The following is a 27,816-nucleotide window of genomic DNA, read 5'->3' on the forward strand; positions in this document are numbered from 1 at the left end:
TATTCTTGCCTGGAGAATCCCATGGACAGTAGAGCCTGGCAGCCTACAGTCCATGGGTCGCAAAGAGTCCGACACGAATGAAGTGACTTAGCATGCACACACATGCAATTGCTGGGTTATACTGGGATATGGCATGCAAATGTTCAATTTTATAAGCTATTGCCAATTTTTCCCCTAAAGTGTCTGTTCCTGTTATGCATCTTCAACACTCGTATTAAGAGCACCAGTCTTTACTCTGTTAGAGGCCCCCAATGGCTACAGAAGTGAGGGCCCAATTGGCAGAGCGTTCACTGCCAAGGTAAGGTCCCCAGTGCCCTCCCTGCTGACGGAGGAGGTGGAGGGAGCTGGGGAGGGTAGAATACAAAGGAACTCAACAGTTTGAGGGTCCAAGAGGAGGTCACCTTCCCTCTGCTATCAGTCAGGCGCCCAGTGGGTTCTCAGGCCTGAGTTAACACGGGTCACAGGCAGGGCCCCTCCTGGGTCGAGAGAGGGTGTGGTGGCTCGGGTCAGGAGCATAAACATTCCGGGGGTTTCAGGGGGTGACTTCCATTGTTAGTTGGGGGCAGGGGAGGTCAGCTAACAGTGACGTTCAGGGAAGGTTTACTTTATTTCTTTAAGTCCCAGATCCCCTAGAAGCGAATCGAGGATGGAACAGGAAACTCAGGGGCCTGGTCACCGAAAGCTTCAGAGGGCCCCGGGGCAGCATGCCTTGCTTAGCATATCCAGAGTCCATCTACACACCTCCAGAGGGCCTCCCTTCAGCCAGGGCCACCGGAAGGGGAAGCAGACAGCGAGCAGGCAGGTGGTCCCACCAGGCCCCTGGAGGAGAGCAGCCCACCCCTGGATCCTTGCTGGACCGACTCCACCTATTCCTCTGGGGGGAGGCACAGCATCCTCAGGAGAGGGAAGGGGTGCGGGTGGAGGACCGAGAACCTGAGATGCTTGTCTCCAATGAAGTGAAGTGAAACGAAGCAAGAGCTTGAAGCTTCCCCACAGCGACGCAGCCCAGATAGCCAGACCAACAGTTCTGCAGCTCCCAGGGGGGCCCTCATGGGAAGAGGACTGGCTGGCCTAGTCTGGCTTTGGCATCAGCTCCTGGATGCTGAGTCTGGGCCAAAACTGCTCCTGAGGGCAAGGCGGGGGGCGGGGGGCGGGGGGTAGCCTATAGCTGGCTTCCCCTGGGCCGCCCACTGTCTGGCTTGGGGAGAGGCCCATGCTAGGGTCAGCCCCCTGGCCCTGGAGGCGCACAGAATGCGCCTGTGCTCCACCGCAGGGGTTTGGACGGGGAGGTAGGTCTACAGCTTCTCCTTCTGGCTTCGGAAATGGTCTCGGAGAGAAAACTGGGTCCTGGGAGATTCCATCTGAGTTCTCTGGCTCCCTACTCAGGCATCGTAGGAAGACCGAAGGTTCCCCAGGGCAGGATGGCATGGCTGAGAAAGGACCCTGGGAGAGGCCTGGCTCAGTGCCATGGGGGTGGCGGTAGAATCTGTTAAGCAGTTTTCAGAGTATCTCAGGAATGGACTCCCATAAGCTCGGGTGGGCACTGCTGCCTAAGGCCCCATTTGCTTCTCCCTGGGCCTCTCCTTTAGTCCAAAGGCTGAGCCAAAACAGGAAAAGAAGTCCAGTTGCCGGCCAAGGAGCCACGGGAACAGCGGGCCACAGAAAGAACCGATGATCCCAGGGATCATGGATTTCAAGCTGATCCGAGAGGCAGTGAGGACATCCAAGCCCCAAACTCCCAGTGCCTACCGCTTTGGTCGCCTCAGCCACCACTCCTTCTTCTCCAGGCACCACCCCCAGCCCCAGCATGTGACCCACATCCAAGGTAGGGCTGGGGTAGGCCACGGCCTGATGGTGGGGGTTGGGGGGGCCACTGGAAAGGGAGGACCCAGCCACTCTTGGCCAAGCCAAGACCTACCTGGAGCAGGGTGGATTCCAAGGGCAGACTGCACAGCCTTACAGGATTTATGTCACTGCCGATTCTCCCAGCTTACAAATCAGAGAAAGGGATGAATATTCTGTTCCAGAGCTGTGCTCTCTTCTCTGACTCAGGCCATTTCATCCATTCAGCTATTTGTTCATCAAAGATCTAATGAGTGTGAACTATGAGTCGGGTACATTTTCAGGTCCTGGTGTTATGACCAAGCAAGACAGATGGTCCCTGGTCTCAGAGAGCCAACCTTTAGTGGGGAAGAATAGGAAGGTGTCAGAAGATTGGAAGTGCCAAGGCTATATACAGAGCCAAGGCCTGACCAACATCATGATACTCGAGTAAAGACTAAAGGAAGACAGGGCATGCCCCATGTGGATCTCAGGGGGAAGGTGTCCCAGGCAGATGGAAGAGCCTCCTGTTGGAGAATAGTGAGGACGTGGGTGTGGCTGAAGCAGAATGAGGAGGAGGAGAAGTGAGACACATTAGAGGCAGCAGGGCCCACATCGTGTGGGCCTTGGAGCTCACCGTGGTCATCCTTAAGCCATCTCACTGAGTCAGATGGCAACCATCAGAGGGTTGAGAGCAAAGAAGCAACAGAAGGGCTCTGCTGGCTTCTGAATGGACAGTGGCTTGGACCAGAGAGATAGCAGTGGAGGAGTTAGTGGCCCTGCTCTGGAGAGATACAGAAGGCGAGGCCAACAGACTTGGCTGATGGATTAAAAATGGAGTATGAGATGGAGAGAAGAGTCAGGCTGACTCCCAGGTGTTTGGTCTGAGAAACTGGGAAATTGGGTTTGCACTAAGATAGAGGAGGCTATAGACGGGGCCAGTGGAGGATGGGAAGGGTCGGGGTTTGGTCTGAGACGCTGGGAGATGCAGCATGTGAGATGCCTCTAGAAGTCCAAGGGGGGTGGGTGGGGAAGCCCGAGGGGAGGTGCCAAGTAGGCAGCCGTGTCAGTTTCAGGCAGAGATGCAAATGTGAGAGCCACTCAAATGGGAGTGGTGTTTGAAGAGGTGTGCTGGCTGGGGATCATCAGAGGACACTGTAGAGGCTAGGGAGGAGAGCCTAGCATGAATCTGGGGACCCCAAGGTTAAGGGGTCGAGGAGATGAAGGAGAAGCCACAGAGCAGTGACTGGTGAGCTAGGAGGACCCGGGAGAGAGAGGGGTCCTGGCGCCAGAGGAAAGTGTTCCGGGAGGAGAGAGTGAGAAACTGCGGTTAAGTCCTAACCACGCTGCTCCCCAAAGCTTAACCATCTAAAGATGCCATTGCATACATGCTAAGTCACTTCAGTCACTTTGCAACCCCATGGACTGTAGCCGACCAGGCTCCTCTGTCCAAGGGATTCTCCAGGCAAGAATACTGGAGTGCCATGCTCTCCTCCAGGGGATCTCCCTGACCTAGAGCTCAAACCCACATCTCTTTCGTCTCCTGCATCGGCAGACGGATTCATTACTACTAGTGCCACCTGGGAAGCCAGTGATGCTACAATCGCACACAGACCTTAGTCTGGAGGCTCCTCACATGTAGACTGTCTCTCACCACCCCCAGGCTGCCATGCACTCAGACCTGCAAGGCTGACAGGTGGCATGAAGTCTTATCCAGAGGGTCTCGCCCCCTGTGGTTTGAGCCCAGGCCCTTCTCACCACAAACTGTGGCTTAACGCCCTGCTCCCACTCCTCTGCTTAAAGCTGCCTGCTTCTGTGTGCTCCACACACTCTGTGTGCTCACACCTACACTTCACTGCCCTGTAAAACCAAAGGGACCCCCAGATGAGGGTCCCAGGTCACCCGGGTTCTCCTCTCCCCTCGGCCAGTCTCATTATGTGACCCTGAGCCCACCCTTTCGCTGCCATGCTAAGTGTGCCCAGGGGTGAGGTCAGAGCGTCTGAGAGGCTCTCCAGCCCTAGCCATCTCTGGGGTTGTGTTTACTGGAAGAAGTGGGGCTGAGTGCTTCCCTGCCCACTAGCCTCCTCTCATTTTCCTGGAGTTCTTGGGGCCCACTCAGGTCCCCTTTCCCACCGCCTCCAACCCTTAACAGATCTCACCGGGAAGCCTGTCTGTGTCGTCAGGGACGAGCTCTCTCTGGCCACCTCTCCTCAAGCCACACTCTTATCCCGCTATCTGATCAGGATGCCCACCATCTCGGTGCCTGTTGGAGACCCGCAGTCCAATCGGGACCCCCGGCTTTATTCTGGTGGGTACTGGGGCCCTCTACCTTGGGGCTGTACCTGGCCCCAAGGGCTGCCTGGCTTGGGCAGGTGCCCGAGAAGGAAAAGGCCATGGCTACTAGGTGGGTGGGGGTCCGAGGTCCTCAGAAATGTACCCCTGCTTGGCTCTGAGGTGCCTGAGGAGTCAGAAAAAGCAGAGGACAAACAGATCTGGGCAACAGACATGTGACTTCCAGCTCTAGCCAGGAACAGTATTGGAAATACTGAATTTTGTAACCTGTGTGCTCAGGCACCGGCCAGTCAGAACAGTTAGCCACAGAGAGTGCTGGGGCAGCATTTCAGAAGCCTCCACTGGGGCCAAGCCTCTCTCTTTCCCCAAAGAGCAGGGAGGATCCTGGAGAAGGGGCAGAGGGGCCCAGAAGGCTTCCTGCAGTCCTCTTTACCAACCTGGCCACTCAGTGTTGTAGCAACGGGCACAGCCTATCAACCTAATCTCTGCCCTGGCTTCATTTTCCTAAAAGAGGCAAAGCTAGTCTAAATCACAAACATCTCGGTACACGTAGCCAAACATTCTCCAGCATTTCCCAGCGAAGACACAGGCTGGGACACAAATGTCAGCAGCAAGCACTCCCACCCACCCTCCAACTCCTTCCTTCAAGGGCACCACTTGCCCTGTGAAAATACCCTTCCCTTTAAGATGCTGGGTGGGAGGGCAGGGAGGAGAGGAGGCTCTTCCACCTACCCCCCGTCCACACTCGGCACAGGGAGGGTGTACCGGGAGACCCCGGGGATCTATCGGCCAGATCTTGCCCTCTCCTCCCAGAGGCCTGGAAGAAGGAGTTGAAGGACCTGGCTTCCCGGGTGGCCATCTTCACCAAGGAGAGTGAGCTGAAGAGCAAGGAGGTGGGTGCAGAACAAAGGAGCTGTTCAAGAAGAAATGAAATGGACCCACTCCTTTGTAACTAAAGCACTCCCACGTGGTTCCAACCACAGCAGCACAGAGCAAACCTTCTCAGGAAGGCGGGAGGCACTGCTGTTGGCAGAGGGGAGGGGTCCCTGAATACAACCCAAGGGACAGGGTCACAGGGAGGGTTCAGAGGACACAATGTACCTGGTGGGGAAATCCAGGAAGGGTTCATAGTTTAGAAGAGGACGGGGGGAGGTGTTCCTGGTGGAGGTGCATGGCACCGATGTTCACTCGCAAGCTAGAAAATACGGGACAGAGTCTTACAAAACGCAGGGTTTAAAAGTACAGGAGATAAGTGGGCAGCAGTGAGAGAGGAGTCGGAGGGGGCCGACTTTGGATGTGGGCAAGATCAGCTTGCTTCTCATTTCTGAACTTAGTTTCGTGTTTTACCTGACAAAGGGGTGGAGAATCACTGGAGGATTTCAGAGACACTGAGAGTAGCCTGAGTGCTATTTGCTGATAAACCAGTAAAGACAAGTAGGAGGCAGCTTGAAGGTAGTTGGAACTGGTCCTAGGACAGGCCTGGCCCCTGTTGGCTAAGATTGGTCTTACCCTTGTCTTGTGCAGCAGAATTCTTGTTCTCATTCCACAGCTAACTTGCTGTAACACTCAGGGTAACTCAGCTAAGCTCTCTGGGCCTCAGTTTTCTTATCTTTAAAATGGGTGGTCTCATGGTTTAAAATTCACCTGCCAATGCAGGGGACACAGGTTCGATCACTGGTCCAGGAAGATCCCAGTTAAAAAGTTCGCAAGCCACAACTAAAAGATCCCCCATGCCGGAACTGAGACCGAGCACAGCCAAATAAATAAATATTAAAAATAAATAAAATGGGGAGAAGGATACTACCAGTCTTAACTGGAGTTCCAGGGGCAGGAGGTCCCAGGCCTCGCGCCCACCTGGCTCAGGAAGGTTTTCCAGGGCAAATAAAGGATGCTAAGCTGTGGGGGACAGGTTTAGGGGCAGCGGAGCTAAGAATTAAGGAAGGCAGTGGGGGTCTTGGTACAGGATACTATTTTCAAATCTCTGATGGGCCGAGGGGAGGGACCTGAGGGAGGGCCTACCCAGGCAACACCGAGGACCACGGGGGTGGGGGTAGCCGACCTTTAGTAAAATTCCAGGAGGAAGAGCAACGGCTATAAAGGAAGGGCTGCCCCCACCGGTAAGTGGGGTCTAAGACAGGTTGAGGCTGGCCTGGTTGACATCCTGGGTCCCTGGCCGCCTCCTCTTCTTTTTACCTTTTCCTCTCTGCTTTCTCTTCTTTCTCTCTGCCTGGAGTCTCTGGCCACATTTTTCCCTAGCAGAAGGAGGAGCCTCAGCGGGAACAGGGGGCAAAGTACTCAGCAGAGACTGGCAGGCTCATCCCTGCTTCTACCCGGGCCATGATCCGCCGCCACTCCCACCAGGGCCGAAACCAGCCTGCGAGCAGAGATGGAGGAGACCAGACCTTTGTCCTACAGGATCAGGAGCTGCTGGTGAGGTGCTGGGAAGGCTGGGGGCTGTGGACCCTATGGAGGCCCTCATCTGAGGGCAGAGAACTTGGTGGAACCTGCTCCCAGGCTCATGAGGATCCGACTAGGACCCTTGCAAAGTGCTTTCAAGTATGGCTTCTCCCAGGGAGAAAGTCTTGTCCCTGAGACCCGAAGACTCAAAAACCTCAGCTCTGGGAGTCAGGAGCCTGGATTCCAGTCCCCAGCTGCCTCTAGGTTTCTGTGTGAGCCTTTCCCTTCTAGGGACCTTAGTTCTATCATTTAGTCAAACTGGAAGAACAGGTGTTTTATCATAAGGTCTGGCCCCATGGAGATACTTGATAAGTTAAGGAAGGGGGAGCCACAGCAGCAGAATGAGAAGCATGGAGGTGGAGGTCTGCCTGGAGGTGGAGGCCCTGCCTGGTACATCCTCACCACACCCAGCGGGCTCCCCCTGCAGTCTGCAAAGCTGGTCCCAGCCAGGTTTCCACACTCTGGAGGAGTCTGGTCTGTGCTGGAACAAAGCATGAAGACCCCTCCTCTGTGTCTGAGTTTCCCATTAGGGCCTGGGAGGCACGCAGGACTCATGCCAGTGGGCAAGGCAGTGCGAGTCCCTGATCAGAGGCGCACGTGTTCTCCAGCAGAGGCCAGACTGTGGCGGCATCTTGACACCTGCCCCGTGACCAGCGCTTTAAAGCACGCGGTCCTCTTGGAGCCTTACGACAGCTCAGGGAACAGACAGAGCAGATAGGGCAGGGATCCCCACTCCACAGATGAGGAGGCTGAAGCCCTGCCGGGTGATGGCCCATGGCCCAGGTCCCCGGAGAAGAAGCGGCCTAGCAGGGGCTCAAACACATGCTTTCTCCACCATAGGGCGGCCTCACCTTGCCTGGAAGTAGGTTCTCAGGTCCTGTGGGGAGGGGGCACAGGGCAGGTAAGTTGGATGCGGAGAATGGAGGAGGGCCCCAGGCCGATGGGGGGTGGGGGTCACCTCAGCAATCGGGTTCCCTGGGGGAGAGGGGAGGCAGCCTAGCAAGCGGAGGCCTGGGGCGAGGCCTGGCCCAGTTTCCACTCTGCCAGGGACGTGGCAGACCTGGGGAGACTGGCCGCCAAACACTGAGGGGACCCCACTTTCCTAGGACTCCAGGAGCTCCACCACCCACTGCAGGCCGTGGCTCTACATGGCCGCCGCCGCCGTCAGCAGCCCGGCCTAGGGAGCCCCCGTAGCCCTCCTCAGACAGGCCTGGATCTCCTGCCGCTGACCCTTTACTGGAGGACGCAGTGGGGAAAGGGTCCTGAAGTAGCAAAGATGTGGGAGGTTGAGTGGGCTGAGAAGGACCCTGGGAGCGAAGACAGCCCAGCCCTGGGCGGGAAGGGGCTGCCGACTAAGCAGTGCACAGAACCAGCTGGCTCCAACCCTCAAGCTGTCCACAGGGATCAGCCCACCTCTTTGCTAACATCTCCAGACTCTGAGCTTGGGCGCTTCAGGGAGGGGAGGCCTGCGAGGTCCCTGATATTCCCACACCAAGGACCCAGGCATTCGGAACTCGGTGCGTCTCTAAGGAGCTGACAGCTAGCTCTGACCTCGCCTTCCCAGTGAGGGACCTTGGGGTACAACCACACAGGGCTCAGGGATGTGGGGTCCAAGAAACTGACTCTGAGGCTTCGATCTGCCGCAGCATCTCTGCCAGGTGGCCTCCTCAGATCCCTCATCTGTCCAGGAAGGGGGTGAAGAACCTTCCTCCAGGGCTGTTGGCAGAGAAAGCTTTCTACAGTGTGAAGTCCATGCAGAGGGTAGGCAGGGACTGCAGAGGGTAGGCAGGGACCGTCATGGGGGCCAGTCTAGCCAAGGACGTGGGGAGAGAACACTTTACGGGGAGGGGCTGTGCTGCCGGCTAGAATGTGCTGTCCGGCCATGCTGACCCAGGCCTGTCCTCCTGTCCACAGATACTGGAACTGCTTTCGCAAATTCTGCAGACAGACTCCTTGAATGCTATCCAGTTTTGGCTACTCTACGCGCCCACCAAGGGTGAGGACGTCATCCTGGGCCCAGGTCCTCATCTGAGTGAAGGCTGCTGAGGGCCGTGTCCTCTGGTTCTGCAGGACTCAGAGGTCACTCGGCTCCCATCCCATGGCCTTACACGGGGGCTGCTCCTCCTTTTTGGAGCCACAAACTAATCTTTTCCAGCTAGACAACATCACTGCCCTCTCCTCCGCAGGGTTTCCATGACACTGCTTCTTAGAACGAACCCTCCTGCATGCTGACCACAGGATTTGGCCCCTGGGAGGGAGACAGACAGTCCTTAATCCACCTCTGTGGGAAACACACATGCACAGAGATGCAAATACACACACGTAAGAGCACACACGTATGTGTACACATGAACGGACACACACATTCATGCTAATATACGTACATAAGAGCACACACGTATGTGTACACAGAAATGGATATACGCATTCATGCAAACACACACTCATAGCAGCACACACATGTGTACACGTGAATAGACGTACACATACACACTGAGATGGTGAGTGGAAAGTGTATCTAAGTAGAGGGGTGAGGAACAATGAGAGCCAGAGAACTGGTTGGACGAGAGAGTGGAGGAGGAAGGGGAGGGAGGCTGGTCCCCAGCAGCCTTCCCAGAGGGCCAGGGGACATGATGGCAGGTACACCAAGAATAAGGTTCACACGAGCAGGTGTATAAAGGTGTGGACGGCTGAGGCACGCTGCTCATATAGGGGCCGGGGAGATGCATGGCCCTCCCCAAGGACTCCTCTGGGGCAGAAGAGCTGGAGGCCCTGCTGCTGCCCGTCCCATCCCGCAGCAGGACGGCGCCCGAGGTCTTGCCCCTGAGCGTCCTCCCCCCACCCCGGCTGTGCTTACAGAGAAAGACACGGCACTAGGGCTCCTGCAGACCGCGGTGGCTCAGCTCCTTCCCCAGCCCCTGGTGTCCATCCCAGCAGAAAAACTCCTGAACCAGCTCCTGGAAGTTCAAGACTCACTTCAAGAGAGGCACCAGCTACCCTACAGGTGGGTGTCATACCCCTCACCTGCCCCTCTGTTCCTGGAACTGCTCCCCCATATTCAGCCACCTGTCCACCCAGGTGTGGCCCGAGGAGGCCCAGGGAAGGAGGCCAGAGCCTGGGCTGCCTGTGCCTGCACTGGAGGAAGAGGCCCCACTCTCCCCAGGACCCCTGGTGCCACCTGACGGCTCAGAGGCTTTCTCTGCCAGACCAGACTCCAGAGGCCTGCTGTGGAGGATATCGAGGGGAGGAGCAGGGGAGGTGGTGACCTGCGTCACTTGTAGCAAAACAGAGCTGGATAAGCCACACACATCAAGCTCTCCAGGAGCTCCTGGGCCTTGGGAAGACACAGCAGAGAAGGAAGGGTCACATACGGCAGGCAGAAGTAACTTTGTGCTGGTACTAAGTCATCCAGATGGCTGAAAGAAGGATTAATGACAAGCTGGGGAAGGGGAAGATGAGGGCAGGCTGCACGCAGCAGGGCCTGAGTGTCAGCCATGGGGCCAGCGATCCTGAGTGTCCACTGTATGTACCTGACATGGCTGGGTGTTTAATACATTTCTAGTCCATGAGCCACCCATGGAGGCAGTATGGCTTCCCATTTTACAGATGAAAAGACTGAGGCTCAGGACAGTTGAATGACAGCCCAAAGTCACCTGGATGGCCAGCAGAAAAGCTGGGACTCATATTCAGGCTTGGGCTTCTCAGATGGCGCTAGTGGTAAAGAACCCACCAGGCAATGCAGGAGACATAAGAGACAAGGGTTCCATCCCTGGGTTGGGAAGATCCCCTGGGGAAGGGAAATGACAACCCACTCCAGTATTCTTGCCTGGAGAATCCCATGGACAGAGGAGCATGTCAGGCCATAGTCTATGGGGTCACAGTCAGACAAGACTGACACTTCTTAGCATGCATGCAGACTCAGGCTTATCCAACTTGCCAGCCCAGCAGCACTCAGTCACCTAGGAGCTGGTTGGAAAGGCAGATGCCCAGAGACTGCCACATAGTGGAGTCGGGGTGAACATGGAGATGTGCATCTTGAACAAGCAAATGCAAGAGTAGGGCAAGTCAGGAGTGAGGAGGGCTGGGAAAGCCAGGAACTTGAAGCGATAGGTAATGTGAAATTTGGGAGTGGCTGGAGACTGGGCAGGCTGAGAAGGAGGCGGCGGGATGCAGTGCTGGCTTGAATGTGTTGAAGGTATAGGTGCTTGCTCTGGCCCCATACTTGGTTTTCTTGTTTAGCTTGAGACCAGTGGAGACACAGTGGTAAAGCAAGCCACCTCCCATTTGTGAGCCTCAGTTTCACTCTTTCAAAAACCCTCTCTCCTAAAGTCATAGAGAAGAAACATTACATCAGGTACATCAGAAGGCTTGCAGAGCCTATACAAGATAGGAGTGTTATCCATGCTTGTCAGTAACTCACTAGGGTTCCCACCTACAGGAAAGCAGCAGGCCAAGGGAGGGCCAGTGCAGTGGCCTCTCTTACAGCCCCCTAGAGAAGGGCCTTGGTTCCTTGTGGCCACAGTGAGCGACGGTGCTGCAGTTGTTGGGGTCCTGCTCAGGGTGGGGCCATCCCTGGACAGATACCTGCTGGCTCTTCTGCCTTTCCCAGGGGCACCTTTCCTACCTCCCCGCCCGCCCTGTCACTCAGCTGGCTGTATGGCTCCAGCCTGACCTTCCTAGCTTTCCTTGTGTTGGTTTTAGCCAATCCCCGAAGAAGATGAAGACACCACCTCTATCAAAAAGCGAAAAACCAGGTAAGAGTCCCCACAGCAGGGCACTGGGGGGGCTCACTGAAGCCCACCACGGCTAGATCCCTTGGGGGATTCAAGGACCCCTCTAGAGATGGGCCCCTGCCCAAAGAAGCTGTTCATTTTATCCATCCATCCATCCACTCAGCAGATCCTTAGTTAGTACCCAGGTGCTAGCCTCTGGGAATCACTAGGGGAGAACTCAGAGATGGGTTCTGATGCCTTGGAGCTTACATCCTAGGGAGAGACGTGCAGACCACAAAGACATCTGAGGGAGACGGTGCCATAAGGGAAATAACAGGGCAATAGGAGAGTCAGAATGATTGAGTGGGGGGTTGCAGGGGCATGGAGAAGGGTCCATTGAGCTGAGAGGCAGAAAGGATCCAACCCTCTGTCACAGGGAGAGCCTGCGACAGGCTTCCACTGCCAAGTGTGTGGGTGAAAGAGCAGGCGGGCGGGCCAGGGTGGCTGGACCCTCGTGGGTTGGGAACAGTGGGAGGAAGTGGGACAGGTAGGCAGAGCCAGCCCACAGGCTGTGGCCTTCCCCGCAGGGAAGGTCAGGCATGTGGTCTCACGCAGGCTGCATGGGGTTCACTGGAGGGTTATCAGGGCATGGGGGGGACCCCTCGGGCGGCCGTGTGGAGAATGAACTGTGGAGGTCCAGAGGGGATGAGGGAGTAGGGGGAGCCTTAGACCAGGGCAGAAGGGCAAAGGGAGGAAGGTTGCAGGGAGAGAAGACAGGTATTCTTGACGTACACTGCTCTCCCCCTCAGACTGTAAGAGGTCCTGTGTGCCAGGGCGAGTGTCTGACATAGAGTAGGCACTGTGCAGACATCTGTGACCTGGATATAGTAGTGACACCTAGATGTAGTAGAGGGTGGAGGTGAGGCTGGGGGAAGGGAGTCAGTCCCTCCCAGGTGACCAGGGAGCCTGAGCAGAAGCCTGGCCTGACCTGGGCACCGGGGCCTGGAGCGCGGAGCAGGGGTCTCCCCAGATCTCCTAGGCAGCTCCCTCACACTCTCCTGCCTGCCGTGTCCCCCCGCCCCATCCCAGAGAACATTGGAAAAGCTCAAGTTCTTCGAGTGCACTCCAGCCAGAATCCAGGAGAGAAAGCGGCAAAGGCAGAGGGCTGAGGAGTTTGCGCCTCGCTCAAGAAAAGCGCCTCAGTTCGAAGACCCCGTCCCTAAGTCCTCATCAGCAGTACTGGTTTTCCTATCACGTGGAGCCCATTAAACTACTGTCTTCCCCTTAAGAGGACAGTTCCACTCTCCCATCAGCAGGAGGTCTCTGTGCTTATGTAGTTTGCTCCGGGAAGGGGGACGACCTGAACCAAACCATCCCGACTCCCTTGGAGAAAGCCTCCCTGTGTGGGGCTTCCTTGCTTCTGTTTGCTTCCAGAGAGTCAAAGGGCAAGGGATAGACAGGTCTGTGCTCATCCCTGAGCCAGGGCTCACAGGGCTCTTGGTAGATTAGCACAGAAGTGGGGAACTCACAGGCCACTTTAGAAGACTCACCCATAGCAATGATTGAATTCCTACCAGACACTGGGACAGGACTGAGGCACTAGCTACTGATGAACACTCTGAATTGTTGTGCGCACTTTATATGTGGTACTGTATCTGATGCTCACCCAAACCCCAAGAGATAGAGAATCACTCTCATTTCCTAGATAAATAAACTGAGTGACTGTCAGAAAGGTGAATCAGCTTGCCCAAGGCCACATAATAAAGTGAGAACCCAGGAGCCAAACACAACACGTCTGCTTCTAGAATTCCTGCTTCTATCTGCTGGACTCTGCTGCCTTGTGAACAGTTCAGTTCAGTTCAGTGGCTCAGTCATGTCCGACTCTTTGCGACCCCATGAATCGCAGCACGCCAGGCCTCCCTGTCCATCACCAACTCCCGGAGTTCACTCAGACTCACGTCCATCGAGTTGGTGATGCCATCCAGCCATCTCATCCTCTGTGAACAGTAACTCTCCCCAAAAGTTGGGCTTACGTTCAGGACGAGCATAGAGTTAGCACAATGGTGGTTGACAAAATCGAAAAGGAAAGGGATATCACATAATATGACCCAGAGGCAGCTGGGGTATCTCTATCCTTTAAGATATAGAGAAGATGGCCCTGACTCTCTGGGAATCCAATGTCTTCCTCGAGATTTCTACAGATTTCTTGGTTGGGGCTGGGGGACCAGCATTGAGTATTTACAATGCCGTGGTCACGATGGCTCTGAGCTCCTACTTCTACTGACTTGGTCCCGTCCTCAGGTTGTGGCTCCATTCTACACCTCCAGCACTGCTGCCATGCTCCCTGTGTTAATCCAGGGAGCCCCTTTCACACAAAACTTGCGCTCACCAGACTTCAATCAAGAAGAGGGACTGGGTGGGGATTTGCTGTAAATCCAGCAAAAAGCTTCATGGTCAGTGTAAAATTGTCCTGTTTTTAAAAGGTCCTTGGCTACTAGGGATGTTTTCCTGGTGGCAGCATCATATGTGACAACTATGCCCTGGGACTTCCCTGGCAGTCCAGTGGTTAGAACTCCATGTTTCCACTGCAGAGGGCACAGGTTCGATCCCTGGTCGGGGAACTAAGATCCCATATGCCAAGTGGCACAGCCAAAAACAAAACATACAGATGAAACCAAAAACTATGCCATCTCTCTGACTTCCTTCTGCTCTGTCCTCAACCCTGCCACCAGTTTGCCCCCAGAAAGCCCACAAAAATTTTCCAATTTTTTTCTTATAAAAATATACACAACATAAAATGAACCATTTAAACCACTTTGAAGTGTACAGTTCAGTGTTTTTTATCTATATTCACACCACTTGCAACTATCACCATCAGCCATCGCCAGAGCTCTTTACATCTTGCAAAGCTGAAACTCTGAAACCCGTTAACAACTCCCTATTTCCCCCTTTTCCCAAGACCTGGCGCTCTACTCTCTGCCTGAGTCTGACTACTCTAGATACACCGTATTAGTATTAGTAGAATCATACATCTGCCCCTGCAGAGTATCATAATTTTCTTATTCTCTGGAGGGTACCTCCCCTTTTAAGTTTCCTAGGGGATTTCCCAGGTGGGTCCAGTAGCTAAGATTCCTCACTCCCAATGCGAGGGTCCTGGGTCCAATCCCTGGTCAGGGAACTAGATCCCGAAGGCTGCAACTAAGAGTTCACAAGCCACAAGGAAGATCAAAGACCCCTCATGCCACAGCTAAGACCTGGTGCAGCCAAATTAAAAAATATATATAATTGAAATATGCAGAATTGAAAACACATATGTAATTTTTAAATGTACAACTATATAATGGAGACACTTGCTATTTAAAAAAATCTCAAGGTATAGCCTCTAAAAAAATCTCAAGGTATAGCCTCTAAAGAAAAAACTAAGTTTCTTAGCCCATCCTTCACATCTATTTATTTTGCTTTCTCCATCTTGTGTTTGCTTTTACAACTCCCTGCAGAATGCTTGTGTCACTGTATTTAAAGAGAAGACATTCTGGGTCTGGCTTCTTACCTGTGTATTTTGAGGGTAGACTGTGAACAGATGAGATCTTTCTCAGCAGCTCTGCAATCTGTTAGGAGAAAGATAAGGGAACCGAACTGAACCAAGCGCACATAGAAACACTGTGGAAATAAACACACGACATGCTGCTCTGTTGCAAAACCACAGATGGCTAACCTCTGGTTGCCTGATCTCACTCAGGGCTCACAGCAACCCATAGGTAGCTTTCACAGGTAGAAAAATCCAAGGCTCAGAGCAACAGTAACATCAAAATTCACACAGCCAATAAGTAGTGGATTCAAACCCAGGGCTGTGGGCTTCTCAGTCAGTGCCCCTTACTTCCTGCCAGCTGCCGTCTCTCAGGCTCACCCCAAGGCCCACTTGTCTCCAAAGAGAGAAGTGGACCCATCCCTCACTTCCAGTCACTTCACCCCCTCTTCCTCCTGGTCCCTCTTCCTCCTGGTCCCTCTTCCTCCTGGTCCCTCTTCCTCCATCTCTGGAATATAGAGCTCAGCAGGGTTTGCTGACTTCCTGGCCCTCTTTAAAGTCCTCCAACAGGCTTGCCTACTTTCTCCATGTTTTAAGGGAGTCACTGCTGACTGCCCAAGGGGCAGCCAGCTGGGGGAATTGGAAGGTTCCAGACATCTCACAAAGCACAGTCGTCACTGGCCTTTCTGGAAATGCAAGCGGCATCAGGCCGGCCTGCATTATCACTTGCACAGAGCGCCCTCTTGACCTAAGGTCCCAGGCAGGTTGGAGGCCCGGCTGGTTACTGGGCTGTGGTATTTAAGCACAACTTGGCTTTGCAGAGCTTCTGTGCTCTGCTTAACAATGCTCTCTCTCTGAGCCCCTGTTTGGTCATCAAGGGGACTTCTGCTGGGTGTCAGTACCCCATGGCCACTTCTGAGTCACTTCTGAATTTTCCTTGGCTCACGCCGCCCTGGAATTTCTCCTCTCCCTACCTTCTGCTGCTCTGACTGAAGCAAGAAGACAGATTTTCCCTTCCAGTGTTCTCTGCTATTAGGTCCTCCTTGGGATCCAGTCTCCTTACCCACTGTGGAAGCCCCTGTTGGGGTGCCCAGATGTCCCCTGCCCTCCTTCCAGGTGGGCCTGAAACTTAGCTCCATCCAACCGGAGTATCGCATCCCTGGGCACAGGGACTGGTTCAAGGACTGGATAAGCATATGACCCAGACTGGAATAGACACTGTCTGCTTGGGACTTTTTGGCTGAGTGGAAAGGAATGTCGGCTTTTGAGATGACACCGTCAGTGGTCATCATTGTTCCCAGAGACAGGGCCAGGGACTCAGGCACACTTGATGAGTCTGACCCTCCCCCATTCTTCCCCATTGCTTGAGAATAAAATTCCTTCTTCATAGAATTGATCGCTACGTACTTTTTTTTTTAATTTTTAATTTTTACTTTATTTTACCTTACAATACTGTATTGGTTTTGCCATACATTGACATGAATCCACCACGGGTGTACATGCGATCCCAAACATGAACTCCCCTCCCACCTCCCTCCCCACAACATCCCTCTGGGTCATCCCCGTGCACCAGCCCCAAGCATGCTGTATCCTGCATTGGACATAGACTGGCGATTCAATTCTTACATGATAGTATACATGTTTCAATGCCATTCTCCCAAATCATCCCACCCTCTCCCTCTCCGTCTGAGTCCAAAAGTCCACTATACACATCTGTGTCTTTTTTGCTGTCTTGCATACAGGGTCATCATTGCCATCTTTCTAAATTCCATATGTATGTGTTAATATACTGTATTGGTGTTTTTCTTTCTGGCTTACTTCACTCTGTATAATTGGCTCCAGTTTCATCCATCTCATCAGAACTGATTCAAATGTATTCTTTTTAATGGCTGACTAATACTCCATTGTGTATATGTACCACAGCTTTCTTATCCATTCGTCTGCTGATGGACATCTAGGTTGTTTCCATGTCCTGGCTATTATAAACAGTGCTGCAATGAACATTGGGGTACATGTGTCTCTGTTACGTACTTTTAATAGAAACTTACCATTTTAACCATTTATAAGATACAGTGCAGTAATATCGCTCATGCTCAGTGACTCAGCGTCTGACTCTGCAACCCTGTGGACTACAGCCCACCAGGCTTCTCTGTCCATGGGATTTTCCAGGCAAGGGTACTGAAGCGACCTCCCATTTCTTTCTCCAGGGATCAAATTTGCAACTCCTGCGTCTCCTGAATTGGCGGGTTTCTTTACCACCGAGCCATCTGGGAAGTGATATTAAAGACATGCATATTGTTGGGTCACCATCATCACCAACCACCCATAGATCCCTTTTCATCTTGCAAAACTGAAACTCTATACCCATTAAATCATAAGTCCCCATTCCCTCCTCCCTGAGACCCTGGCAACCTCCCTTCTACTTTTGGTCTCTATGTATCTGACTGTTCTAGGTATCTCGTATAAGTAGAACCATGCGGTATTTGGCATCTTGTGACTAGCTTACTTCACTTACCATAGTGTCCTCAAGATTCATCCATGCTGTAGCAAGTCCCAGAATTTCCTTCCTTTTTTAGGTTGAATAATATTTCATTGTATGTAATACTCCATTGTGTTTATTGATCCATCCATTGATGAGCATTTGGGTCCTTTTGCCTTTTGGCTGTTGTGGACAATGCTAAGAACATAAGCGTACAGTGGGTACAGTGTCCCTGGGAGGTGTGTTGGCTTCAGCGGCACAGCCAAGACTCAGGTCCCAGGTATGACCTACTGCAGGCTCTTATTCACTAAGACCATCACAATCACTCACTGATTCATTCATACATGCTGCTGCTGCTGCTAAGTTGCTTCAGTCGTGTCCGACTCTGTGCGACCCCATAGATGGCAGCCCACCAGGCTCCACCATCCCTGGGATTCTCCAGGCAAGAACACTGGAGTGGGTTGCCATTTCCTTCTCCAGTGCATGAAAGTGAAAAGTGACAGTGAAGTTGCTCAGTCGTGTCCGACTCTTGGTGACCCCATGGACTGCAGCCCACCGGGCTCCTCCATCCATGGGATTTTCCAGGCAAGAGTACTGGAGTGGGGTGCCATTGCCTTCTCCATCATTCATACATACATTTATTCAAAACACACTGTCTTAGTTTCTCTCCTACACCAGGTACTTCCTGTGACCATCTGTTCTCAAGGACTTCTCTGCTTTTCCCCCCTGACCAGGTGGATACACTATATGCAGACAAAGCCGGCAGCCCCCAGACTCCGGATGCGGATAGTCTCCATCAGATGCAGCTCTAGTCTGAGACAGCACTGGGGCAAGGGTCAGGAGAGGTCAGCGACACCACATGGCCCCCTGCCTGCCTGCTGCCCAGGAGATGCTCTGCCGCCCTTGGCAGAGATGGGAGCCACAGAAGAAGGTAACCTCACACACTCTGCCCTCTCACGAGAGTCCTCAGATATAAATGGAGGAGCTGGGCCAGATGATTTTGAAGTCCTCTGAGAGCTCCTGTTCTCAAAAGTGCTAGGCTCTCCTGAGCTAAAAGTTCTAGGCTGCTTCACCTCTCTGGGAAGGTTGGTTTCTTTTTCCTAAGATTCTACAAGTGCCAGACTTTTATGTTTTGGCAACTGATTCAAAAATCTTATGCTTCAGTATTTTTGCATATCAGGGGGGAAAAGGGCTGCCCCTAACAAGAGGACATCACTAGCCTCCACTCAAGTTGCAAGCGTGTACTGCCTCTGGTGATAAGAGGCAGAGTGCTATCTTTACATGTTGCTATTTTTCATTTTCAAAATAACCCACGCTCATTGCAAATATTTGGAAAACAGAGAAAACTGGGAAAAGTAAAAATAGAGTCAAAACACTAAAGAAAAGTAGTAGTGTATTTTTAATGTCTTTTTTCATTCTCTAAGTCATAACGGTAAATAAAAGAGCATCATGGATTAAAATGTGTTTTAAAATCTTACACTCCAGTTATTTCCAGAATCCCAGTACCAAGTATTTCTGGGATTCTATGATTCAAACACCCTAAGATTTCACAATCTTAAGATTCCCTGGCTTCAGGGAGACCAGAGTCCTCTTTTCATGCCCTTGTGAGCTTCCACTTGGGCAGAAGGGGTAGAGAAAGGGTCATCCCATCCTCACAGCTCCCAAGGACCTGGTCAGGTTGTCTAAGCATCTCGTCCATGCCCACACCATCCCTTTAAGGGCCCCTGCCTCCTCTGCACCCTTCCCCACAACTCACTGAGGGTGGGGCTCTTGTGTTTGCCTCTCATAAAGTGCTGGGGGTGCCAGCTGCTCTGACGCCTCAGCCACCAAGGCCTTGGCAGAGCCTGACCCGTGAAGTGCTGGCTCAGGAGGACCACACTCTTTCCTTCACTCACCCGTGGGAGCTAGACACCTCCAGGTGGGTGCTGCCCACCAGAAGCAAAGGTCTAGATTAGGCTGGCGGGGCAGGGGCTCTGGGCAGACTGAGAGGACTCACCCAGGAGCTCAGCAATTGGGCCTTCCCGAGGTGGGGTTCAGAGGACTGGCGGTGGAGGAGGGGGCTCTGCAGGCTGTGACCCACCGCCCCATGAAAGCATGTCATCCTCTGCTAACAGTTAGGGTGGTAGAGCTGGGGCTGGGGGACTGTGGGTGCCTTCTCTCTGCTGTTCTCTGTCCAGGCAACACCCAGAGCTTGTCTCTTTGTCTGTGGCCAGCTCAGTCAGGCTCCTCCAGGCAGAGCATGCAGGAAGCCCTGGCAGCAATTGGGCAGCTCTCCCCTACCGCCACCACCAGCCAGGCACGAGAGGCCCCGCCGCCTTCCCACCCCTAGTCTATCTTTCCTGTCCCTGCCACTCCAGCCTATTCCTCACTCTGGGTTAGGAGCCACCCAGCTCTGCCACTGGATGACTCCTGAGAGTGTACATACCTCCTCCCTGGGCCCATCACCCCATCTGCAAAGTTGAGGGTCCAGACAATTTTCAGTCTCCCTCCAAGTACACAAATGCTTGCCCTGGCTCCATGGGACAGGAGTGGGATCTGCTTGCAGGGAAGCCCTACTCCAACTATCTCAGCACAAATACTTGCCTCGTCAACAAAGCTGCTAAAGCAGAGGTGACTTCTCTACTGCAACTCAGGTGTCAGAGTGTGGTTCCCGCTCCTTGAGCTCCTCACCGCCCAGAATCTCTGCGCAGTTTGGGGCACTCCTCAGAATTTCTGTGACTTCCTGGAGTGTGTGGGGGGTGAGGGGCAGCCTGCTCAGCACCTCAGTCTCTGCCCTGCCCCACTCCTGCTTTCCAGGGCTATGCTCACTATTTTATCTTCAACTGTGCATCGTTTCATTTTTCTCAGTTTCTACCAAAATAAACACAAATCCTGACTCCTGCAAAGTCCTCAATGTGGGGGTGGACATTCTCCAAGGATTGAGGGGACAATGCCAAAAAATAAACTATTAGACCCATTAAGCAAAACTGTATCCCCCAAAGTCCCCACCCAGCCATTCCTCCCTGTCCCCGCTGCCATCTCGGTCTGTGGTTCCCCCACCCCTTCTCTACAACCATTTTTTCTCCCCATTAAGGGTGCTCCCCATGGTTACAAAGGGCCCCTTCTCCAGCCTCACTTTCCCCAGCGCCCCCAGCAGCACAGAGCTACTTACTCTGTGATATAAATTCTGCTGCTCCCTTAGAAGGCAAAAGTTGTTGCAGTCATTTGCTTTCAGGACCTTGTTCTCTTCTTTTGGTCAGTGGTGATCGCTTTATCAAAGCCTCTCAAGATTTCCTTAGTGAGCTCCCCTAGCTACATTTAGAACAGCATGAGATTTTCATACATTTGAATTCCAAAGAGTTTTTCCTTTCCTGCAGCACCACACTGAGATAAAGCGCAATCCTGCAATTTGGGCCTCAGGGAAGAGTGAGATTTATTAACCTGCAACCTGATGGAAGCCTCATGCCAGCCTGGCAGTGCCCAGCATGGGTGGGAAGGTCGAGAGGCCACAGGAGGAATAATCTACCCCAGGACAGTGAGCCGAGCCCAGTACACCCTGAAGCCCCAGCCCTCCCAAACTTGGGTGCGAGGCTGCCTCCAGCACCCCTCTTCTCCCTGCCGCAGTTCCAGCACACCCCCTCCCCACCCCAGCAGAGGCTGCCAGGTGGCTCCTCTGTTCAGGAGCCTGCGGAACTGGAGGGGCCCCCTCTCCTCACTGCTTACCCAGCAAATGCCCCTCACCTGTCTCGGCCTGACCCAGGAGACTTGGTCCCGTCCCTTCACTCACCGGCCTCCTGGGGGTATGGTCCAGATGCTCCAGGGCAGAATCCCCACCTGGGCTCACATTCCAGCTCTGGATGCCTTCCTTGGGCAGGTCTCTTGACTCAGCGCATCTGTGTCCACGTCTGTAAAGCAGAAGCAAACAAAGAGGTTACTTAGAGAAAGCACCTTACAAACTGGCCCTCTGCCAGCGTCAGACCCAAGCACAGCATCAGCAAAGGGTCATCCCAGCTCCTGGCTCAGTCTCCTGCTCAGTATTTAGTCCTTGGGACTCTGGGACCCTCTCCCCCTGCCTATGGCTTCTAGGTGAGAAATCCTTGAACTGTCTCTGTTACCATTGTCTAAAGATTTCTGGGGCTCCTGGAGACATAGAGACTTGGGGGGCTTGCTGCCTTTGACCTCAGCTCTGCCCCTTCATATCAACCCAGAAGCAGAATTTGGCTCCTGTACAAATCACCGGGAGGAATCCAGTCATAATGAGCATTGGGGATTTCTGGAGATTTTGCAGTTTTGCGGGTCCTAGGGAAGAGCTCTGCTGTTAGCCCCTGGCATTTTACCACTAGGCACCCCCCTCATCTCTCTTCTCCCATTGCCAGAAGCCCCCAGATAATACCTTCACTTACAAACCATCATTCCCAGCCTTCAGCAGTCTTCATGCTAGGGGATCCTTCCCTTGAATCAGCATCCTCCCAATGGATGTTACCAAGGGCTCTCCCTGAAAGGCACCTCCCTCCACCTAACTGCCCAGAAATAGACGAACCACTCCCCCCAGTTCCCTCTGCCCAGGAGGGGACCCCAACCAGCATCCCTGTGTGGCTGAAAGCCTCTTTCACCTGTGCCTCCTTCCACCTTCTCAGCCCCCACAGTGTGGCCTGGCCCGTGCACACCCCCACCCCTTCTTAAGCTACCTCTGCTCAGGGTCACCCTGGCCACACAGGAAGTTCCTGGATGTCAGCAGCCCGCAGCAGGATAGCCTGCTGGAGACGGATGTTCCTGTGCCCCCGGCCATCCCCAGACCCCCTGAATCTGCAGCATGGGACCCTCACCACCACTCTCCCCTCAGGAGGCTGGGGCAGGGGGAGTGAGGTTGAAAATGGCATCTAACACTCACACAGCACTTACCGTGTGCAAACAGTGTCCTAAGGGCTTTGCATGGACCACAAGTATGTATGCAACGCAGGCAAAAATAAGCCATTTAATCCTCACTCCAACCCTGTGAACGGAGAAGGCAGTGGCACCCCACTCCAGTACTCTCGCCTGGAAAATCCCATGGACGGAGGAACCTGGTAGGCTACAGTCCATGGGGTTGCTAAGAGTCGGACACGACTGACCGACTTCACTTTCACTTTCATGCATTGGAGAAGGAAATGGCAACCCACTCCAGTGTTCTTGCCTAGAGAATCCCAGGGATGGGGGAGCCTGGTGGGCTGCCATCTATGGGGTCGCACTGAGTCGGACACGACTGAAGCGACTTAGCAGCAACAGCAGCAACCCCTGTGAAATATGTATTATTATCCCCGTTTTATAGATGAAGAAACTGAGGCTCAGAAAGCTTAAATAACTCGCCAAAGGTCACACAATGAGTGACGGAGTCGGAACTAGAACCCAGGGACTTTTCTGGTGGTCCAGTGGTTAAGACTCATGCTTCCAGTGCTGGAGGTGTGGGTTTCATCCTTGGTCCAGAAACTAAGATTCCACATGACTCACAGCCAAAAAAACAAAACATAAACAATAGAACAATATTGTAACAAATTCAATAAAGACTTTAAAAAGGCCCACATTAAAAAAAATGTTTTTAAAGAGGTAATCACAGTGATGTCTCTGTTTAAAAAACAAAGAACCTAGTAATCTGGTCTCTGCTCTTTTCCACAGGAGACTCCTGAGGCCACACCTCTATCACCTCCCCAGGCCTATGCTCTGCCTCAGACAGCACTTAGACCTTTGATGGGACAAAGGGTGGGAAACCACCAGCCCAAGAGACTTGAGATCTGTCAGGAACATACTGCTTGACCATAGGCAAAGCTTGACTCTTGGCCTGGACCCTGCCACCTGGCGTGGTTTGGGAATAGCCATTTGCTCTCTCTGGGCCTCAGTTTACACATTTGTATAGGTGGATCAGACATCTGTACACTGTCTCCTGCTGATAATCCTATATACATGGAAGGCCTAATCTTCCTCTCACTGATCCAGCCAGTGACAGTCTCCTCCAAGGAGACATAACCTCCAGCTGCAAGACCCAGTAGGCTCCCCACCCCCACCCCTGGCTTCCAGCTGCCTCTTGGTTTCCAGGGCCTGGCTCCTAGGGAGAAGCTCGGGAGCCCTGTGGGGCCCTGCAGGGAGGCAGAGAACCCACCACCTCTGTGCATCCCCTGTTTCCTTATCCTGCAAATACTGCATTTATTAAAAGCAAGTCCCACTGTCACGGGCTTATGGTCTAGGGGGAGGACAGGCCTTATTCAGTCACCACAGAGATCAACGCATAAGTGCACCAAGTTTTCTAAAGCAGAGGTGGAGAAACATTCCCTGAGGAAGACCACCAGGGCCTCAGCAGCCAGAGGAAGGACTTTGGTCTCCTCCCTAAGGGCGACGAGAGCCACCAAATGGCTTTAGTGGGGGCCTCTGTGAGGCAGAACTGAACCAGGCCCCAGCCCAACTCCCGGCTCCCTGCAGGTCTCTTTTATGTTACTATCCATCACCAGAATTTTAGGAGTAACCATAATCCCTCACTTGCTAAACACTTTCATAGACACTGTCTCCTTTGCTCTAAACCAACCTGTGAGTCATTTCATATTCCCTTTTTGCAAATAAGGGAGCTGAGGCTGGAAGGTGGGTGGTGACTGGGCAGCCTGCACGTGAAGCCAAGTGCTGGTGTGGAGCCTGAGCTTGTCCTGGGCCTCTGAGCTGAGGCGGGTGCCCTCTTGCTGCCACTTCTCTGGGATGAGGCGCTGCCAGCCCTGGGTGGTCACCTGCTCCCAGGGAGTCCTAGCAGCAGGAACAGGTCCTTTGCCTAGGAGCTGAGGACTTGGCCTGGGTGCCTCTGGCTGTCCTTACAAATTTCTTGCAGCATCATGCAGCCAGGAGTCCCAGAGGCCTCTATTGAGGCCTGTTGGGAGACAGAGGGTGAAGGGAGGACACAAATAAGAAAAGAAGCGTTCCTCTCCTCCAGCAGCCTACCTCCTAGGTAAGCAGAGACCCAGCACTCAGCACCTCAAACAATGATGAGCAATCCTGATAGAAAGAAGTATGCTCATTTTACAGATGAGAATCTAAGGCTCAGAAAGGTAAAATAACCTTTCCAGTTCCATCCAGGTGATAAATAGTGATGCTGGAATCAAATGGGAGAGGGGAGCAGATGTTTTCTGCAGGAAAACAGTACAGTGTATTTGCAGAGATCTTGGGTGAGATGTCTCCCATTACCTTCATTATGTGATTTAATATTTTCTACTGACACATAATTTGCATATAGGAGAGTTCACTTTAAAATGAGTGGGACCACCGCAATCCAGGCACCTCTGCGTGTCTAGTCTTCCACAAAGTCCTCCCATGCCCACTCACAGTCCTCCCTCCCACTCCCAGCGCTGGCAACCAGTGGTCTGTTTTATCTCTTCCAAAGTCTCCTATGAAGGGACTCACCTGGTGTGTAGTCTTTGGGGCCTGCCTTCTTCCCTCAGCAGAACACTCTGCAGATCTGTGCACGTTGATGTGTGCACGTCCATATGAGCGGTTCACACCTTTTTGTTCTTGAGTAGTATTCCCTTGTATGGATACGTCACAGTTTATCTATCCATCCACTATTTGGTAAATATTTGGGTTGTTTCCAGTCAAGGTCTATTTTGAATAAAGTTGCTAAGGGACATTTGCATGCAAATTGTTTTGTGGACAAATGTTTCATTTCCCTCATGTAAATACATAAGGCAGTCATCACTGAGTTGTAGGTAAATATATGTTCAACTTTATAGGAAGCATCTGAATGTTCTCCTAAGTGGATGTACCACTTTGCATTCCTACCTAAAAGAATGAGAGTTCCAGATGCCCAACATCCTCCCAACCCTTGATGTGGCCATTCTTGTTAATTGTAGCTGTTCTGTGATGTGCTTAGTTGCTCAATTGTGTCTGACTCTTTGCCACCCCATGGACCATAGCCTGTCAGGTTCCTTTGTCCATGGGGGTTCTCCAGGCAAGAATACTGGAGTGGGTAGCCATGTCCTCCCCCAGGGATCTTCCCAACCCAAGGATCAAACCCAGGTCTCCCACATTGCAGGCAGATTGTTTACCATCTGAGCCACCAGGGAAGCGCTTAGCTATTCTAATGGTTATGAAATAGAAACTCTTTGCCATTTAAATTCCCCTTTCCCTAACAATCAGTGATGTTGCATATCTTTTCCTGTACCTATTTGTCATTGTACATTTTCAGTAAAGTGTCCAAATCTTTTGCCCATTTTGTGTGTGTGGGGGGCGGGAAGGGCATTGTTTAAGAACTCTTTATACATTTTGGATACAAGTCCAGTATCAGATATATTATGTGAAAATATCTTCTCCCAGCTTGCATTGTTGGTTGGTTTTTTCCATTGTTGTTTTTGGGGTTTTTTTGTTTGCTTTTTGTTTCTTGCTTATTTTTTTGCCTTTTCATTTTCTTACCACTGTTTTTTGAAAAGTAGAAGTTTTAGTTTCAATCCAGTTCAATTTGTCAACATTTTATTGTATGGTTTGTGCATTTAGTGCCATCTTGGTCTAACCCAAGATCACAAAGATTTTTTACAAATGTTTTTCCTCTGTAGGGTTTTGGTTTCAGCTCTTACCTTTAAGCTGATCACCCATTTTGCTGAGTCAGTTTTCACATATGATATGAGGTGAAAAGTTGAGGTTTCTTTCTATGCAGAGCTTCCACTTTTCTAACATCATTTATTGGAAAGACTATCATATCCGGACTCAATTACTTTGGCATCTTGTTAAGAACTTATGGTTGTGGGGGTCTATTTCTGGATTTTTCTATTCTGTTCCATTGTTTTGTGTATCTATTACACCAATGCCAAACCATCTTAGTTAATGTAGCTTCAGTCAGTCTAGAAATCAGGTAGAATAAATTCTCCCACTTTGTTCTTTTTCAGAATTGTTTTGGATATCCTAGGTCCCCTTTACTTCCATAAAAATTTGATGATCAGTTTGCAATTTCCAAAGAACACCCAGCCTGCTGGAATTGAGTGAATAGCATTACATTTATAGATCTTTTTGAGAACTTGACCATACTGAGACTTCCTTTAGCTATTCTTACACTGCTCTGAGCGAGGCTTTCTAATTTCCCGTGTACAAGTAGCCTGCATCCTGATGCACTGTGAATCGGAATTGCTTTCTTAATCTGCACTCTCAGACTTGGTCAGAGCCCCAGAGGGTGCTCTCGAGGCTCACCTGTCCTGCCCCAGATCTTCCTCGTGTGCATCCAGCTGAGGACCGTGGACAAGAGTGGATGAGTAGGTGCAGGCTCGCCTTGTGCACGGAGCTCCCAAAGATTCCAAACTGTCACCCTAACCTTTAAAAGTGTGTTAAAATTTCAGTTGCATTTTATCTGCTTCTCTGTTGACCACTTCCTTCCATGCTCTGCCTGAGGTAGATGAGCACGTGGAGCCTCTCTCTCCCCAGAGGGACTTGTCACCCTCTGAAATTTAACCCACCTGCTTACCTTGAAAACTCAGCCCCGTAACAGGCTGAAAGAGGCATGACACTGCAGCTTATCGGCTTCTTCTTATTGTAAAGGTAGGACTGATGTCCTACAGCTTTCTACATCCTAAGCAGGGTGTGGGTAACTTTTGGTCGGGGCCGTGGCCTGGGTTTCCAAGAGCAACAGTCCCCACAGGGATGAAAGGGCTTCAGGGAGACTGGGAAAGGGGCAGGATTCCACAGGGGGAGGCTGGGGACTTCGAGGAGCCCAAGCCCTGACTCTGGTCTCCTCCTGTGGCACAGCGACAGTTCATCCACCCTCCACGCTGACTGGTCCCTCCAGCCCCATTCCAGGAATAACCCAGGGACCAACGCCACGCCCAGGAGACCCCTCATCCACCATCTCTTGCATTTTCTGGTCACACTGTTTTCACAGGTGAGCAAGGCAAATGCTTTCACTGACATTCCTTCAGATGAGCAGAAGGGCTGAGGGTCCCACAGAACCTTAGAGCCCACAGGCTCCCTAGAGCTGTCTCGTCCACACACAGGACTCTGCGGGGTCCTCGAGGCCAGAGGGTCCTCGGGGCTGGTTTCTTGGTCCCTCTTCCTCCACTTGGGCCACTGCAGTCCTGCTTTGAGATGCTGAGCCCGAACAAAGGTTCCCAGTGGTGTAAAAGTTTAAATTCACTGACCCAGCCTAACATCGCTGTTTCTTGTCCTGGCCGTGGCAACTGACCAGAGGTCGGTACCTGGAGCACTATGTGAAGGCCTCCGGGGGGAGTCTGGGCTCAGTGGGGAAGAGTGCAGTGATGGATTGGCAATATCCGCCATGGGCACAAGGCAGGGCAGCGTTGGCATGTTTCCATGGGCTATCCCTGCCCCACGAAATGCGCCAGTACCGCTGTTAGAGCTGGGGTGTTGGAGACCTTAGAGCGCCCCACTCCACCCATACTACCCACCACGGGAAGGCGGCTTGCACCAAGGTCAGGTACCCTCCCCCAAGGCCCATGAGTCCCCTCCTGCAGGCTACACTCAGAGCACACTGGCCTGCAGTATTCCTTACCCCAACAGTCCTGAGTGCAGTTCTGGGGCCTGTGGTGGCATCTCCCTAGGTA

The 27,816-nt window shown here is 52.5% G+C and overlaps 1 protein-coding gene across 2 annotated transcripts; it reads left to right on the plus strand.

The window, feature by feature from the left end:
- Window positions 252-13,198, plus strand: TBATA (thymus, brain and testes associated). 2 transcript variants are annotated; one of them, XM_018042649.1, is made up of 10 exons: window positions 252-298; window positions 1,590-1,825; window positions 3,974-4,129; window positions 4,927-5,006; window positions 5,939-5,947; window positions 6,370-6,543; window positions 8,485-8,566; window positions 9,430-9,574; window positions 11,272-11,324; window positions 12,372-13,198. In XM_018042649.1, exons 1-10 carry the CDS (start codon window positions 252-254, stop codon window positions 12,449-12,451), a joined length of 1,062 nt encoding a protein of 353 aa, XP_017898138.1. In that variant the 3' UTR covers window positions 12,452-13,198. The 2 variants fall into 2 exon arrangements, with proteins under 2 accessions (XP_017898138.1, XP_005699210.1); XM_005699153.3 differs by lacking the exon at window positions 5,939-5,947 and having other exon boundaries at window positions 4,927-5,012.

Source organism: Capra hircus, chromosome 28 (genome assembly GCF_001704415.2).
Source record: "Capra hircus breed San Clemente chromosome 28, ASM170441v1, whole genome shotgun sequence".
NCBI lineage: Eukaryota > Metazoa > Chordata > Mammalia > Artiodactyla > Bovidae > Capra > Capra hircus.

What these genes read in the sequence shown, in the direction of transcription:
- TBATA (XM_018042649.1), top strand. Translation starts at nt 252, where the DNA reads ATGGCTACAGAAGTGAGGGCCCAATTGGCAGAGCGTTCACTGCCAAG. An exon ending in TACAGGATCAGGAGCTGCTG is followed by an intron (nt 6,544 to 8,484) that starts GTGAGGTGCTGG and finishes TCCTGTCCACAG; the next exon opens with ATACTGGAACTGCTTTCGCA. An exon ending in ATCAAAAAGCGAAAAACCAG is followed by an intron (nt 11,325 to 12,371) that starts GTAAGAGTCCCC and finishes GCCCCATCCCAG; the next exon opens with AGAACATTGGAAAAGCTCAA.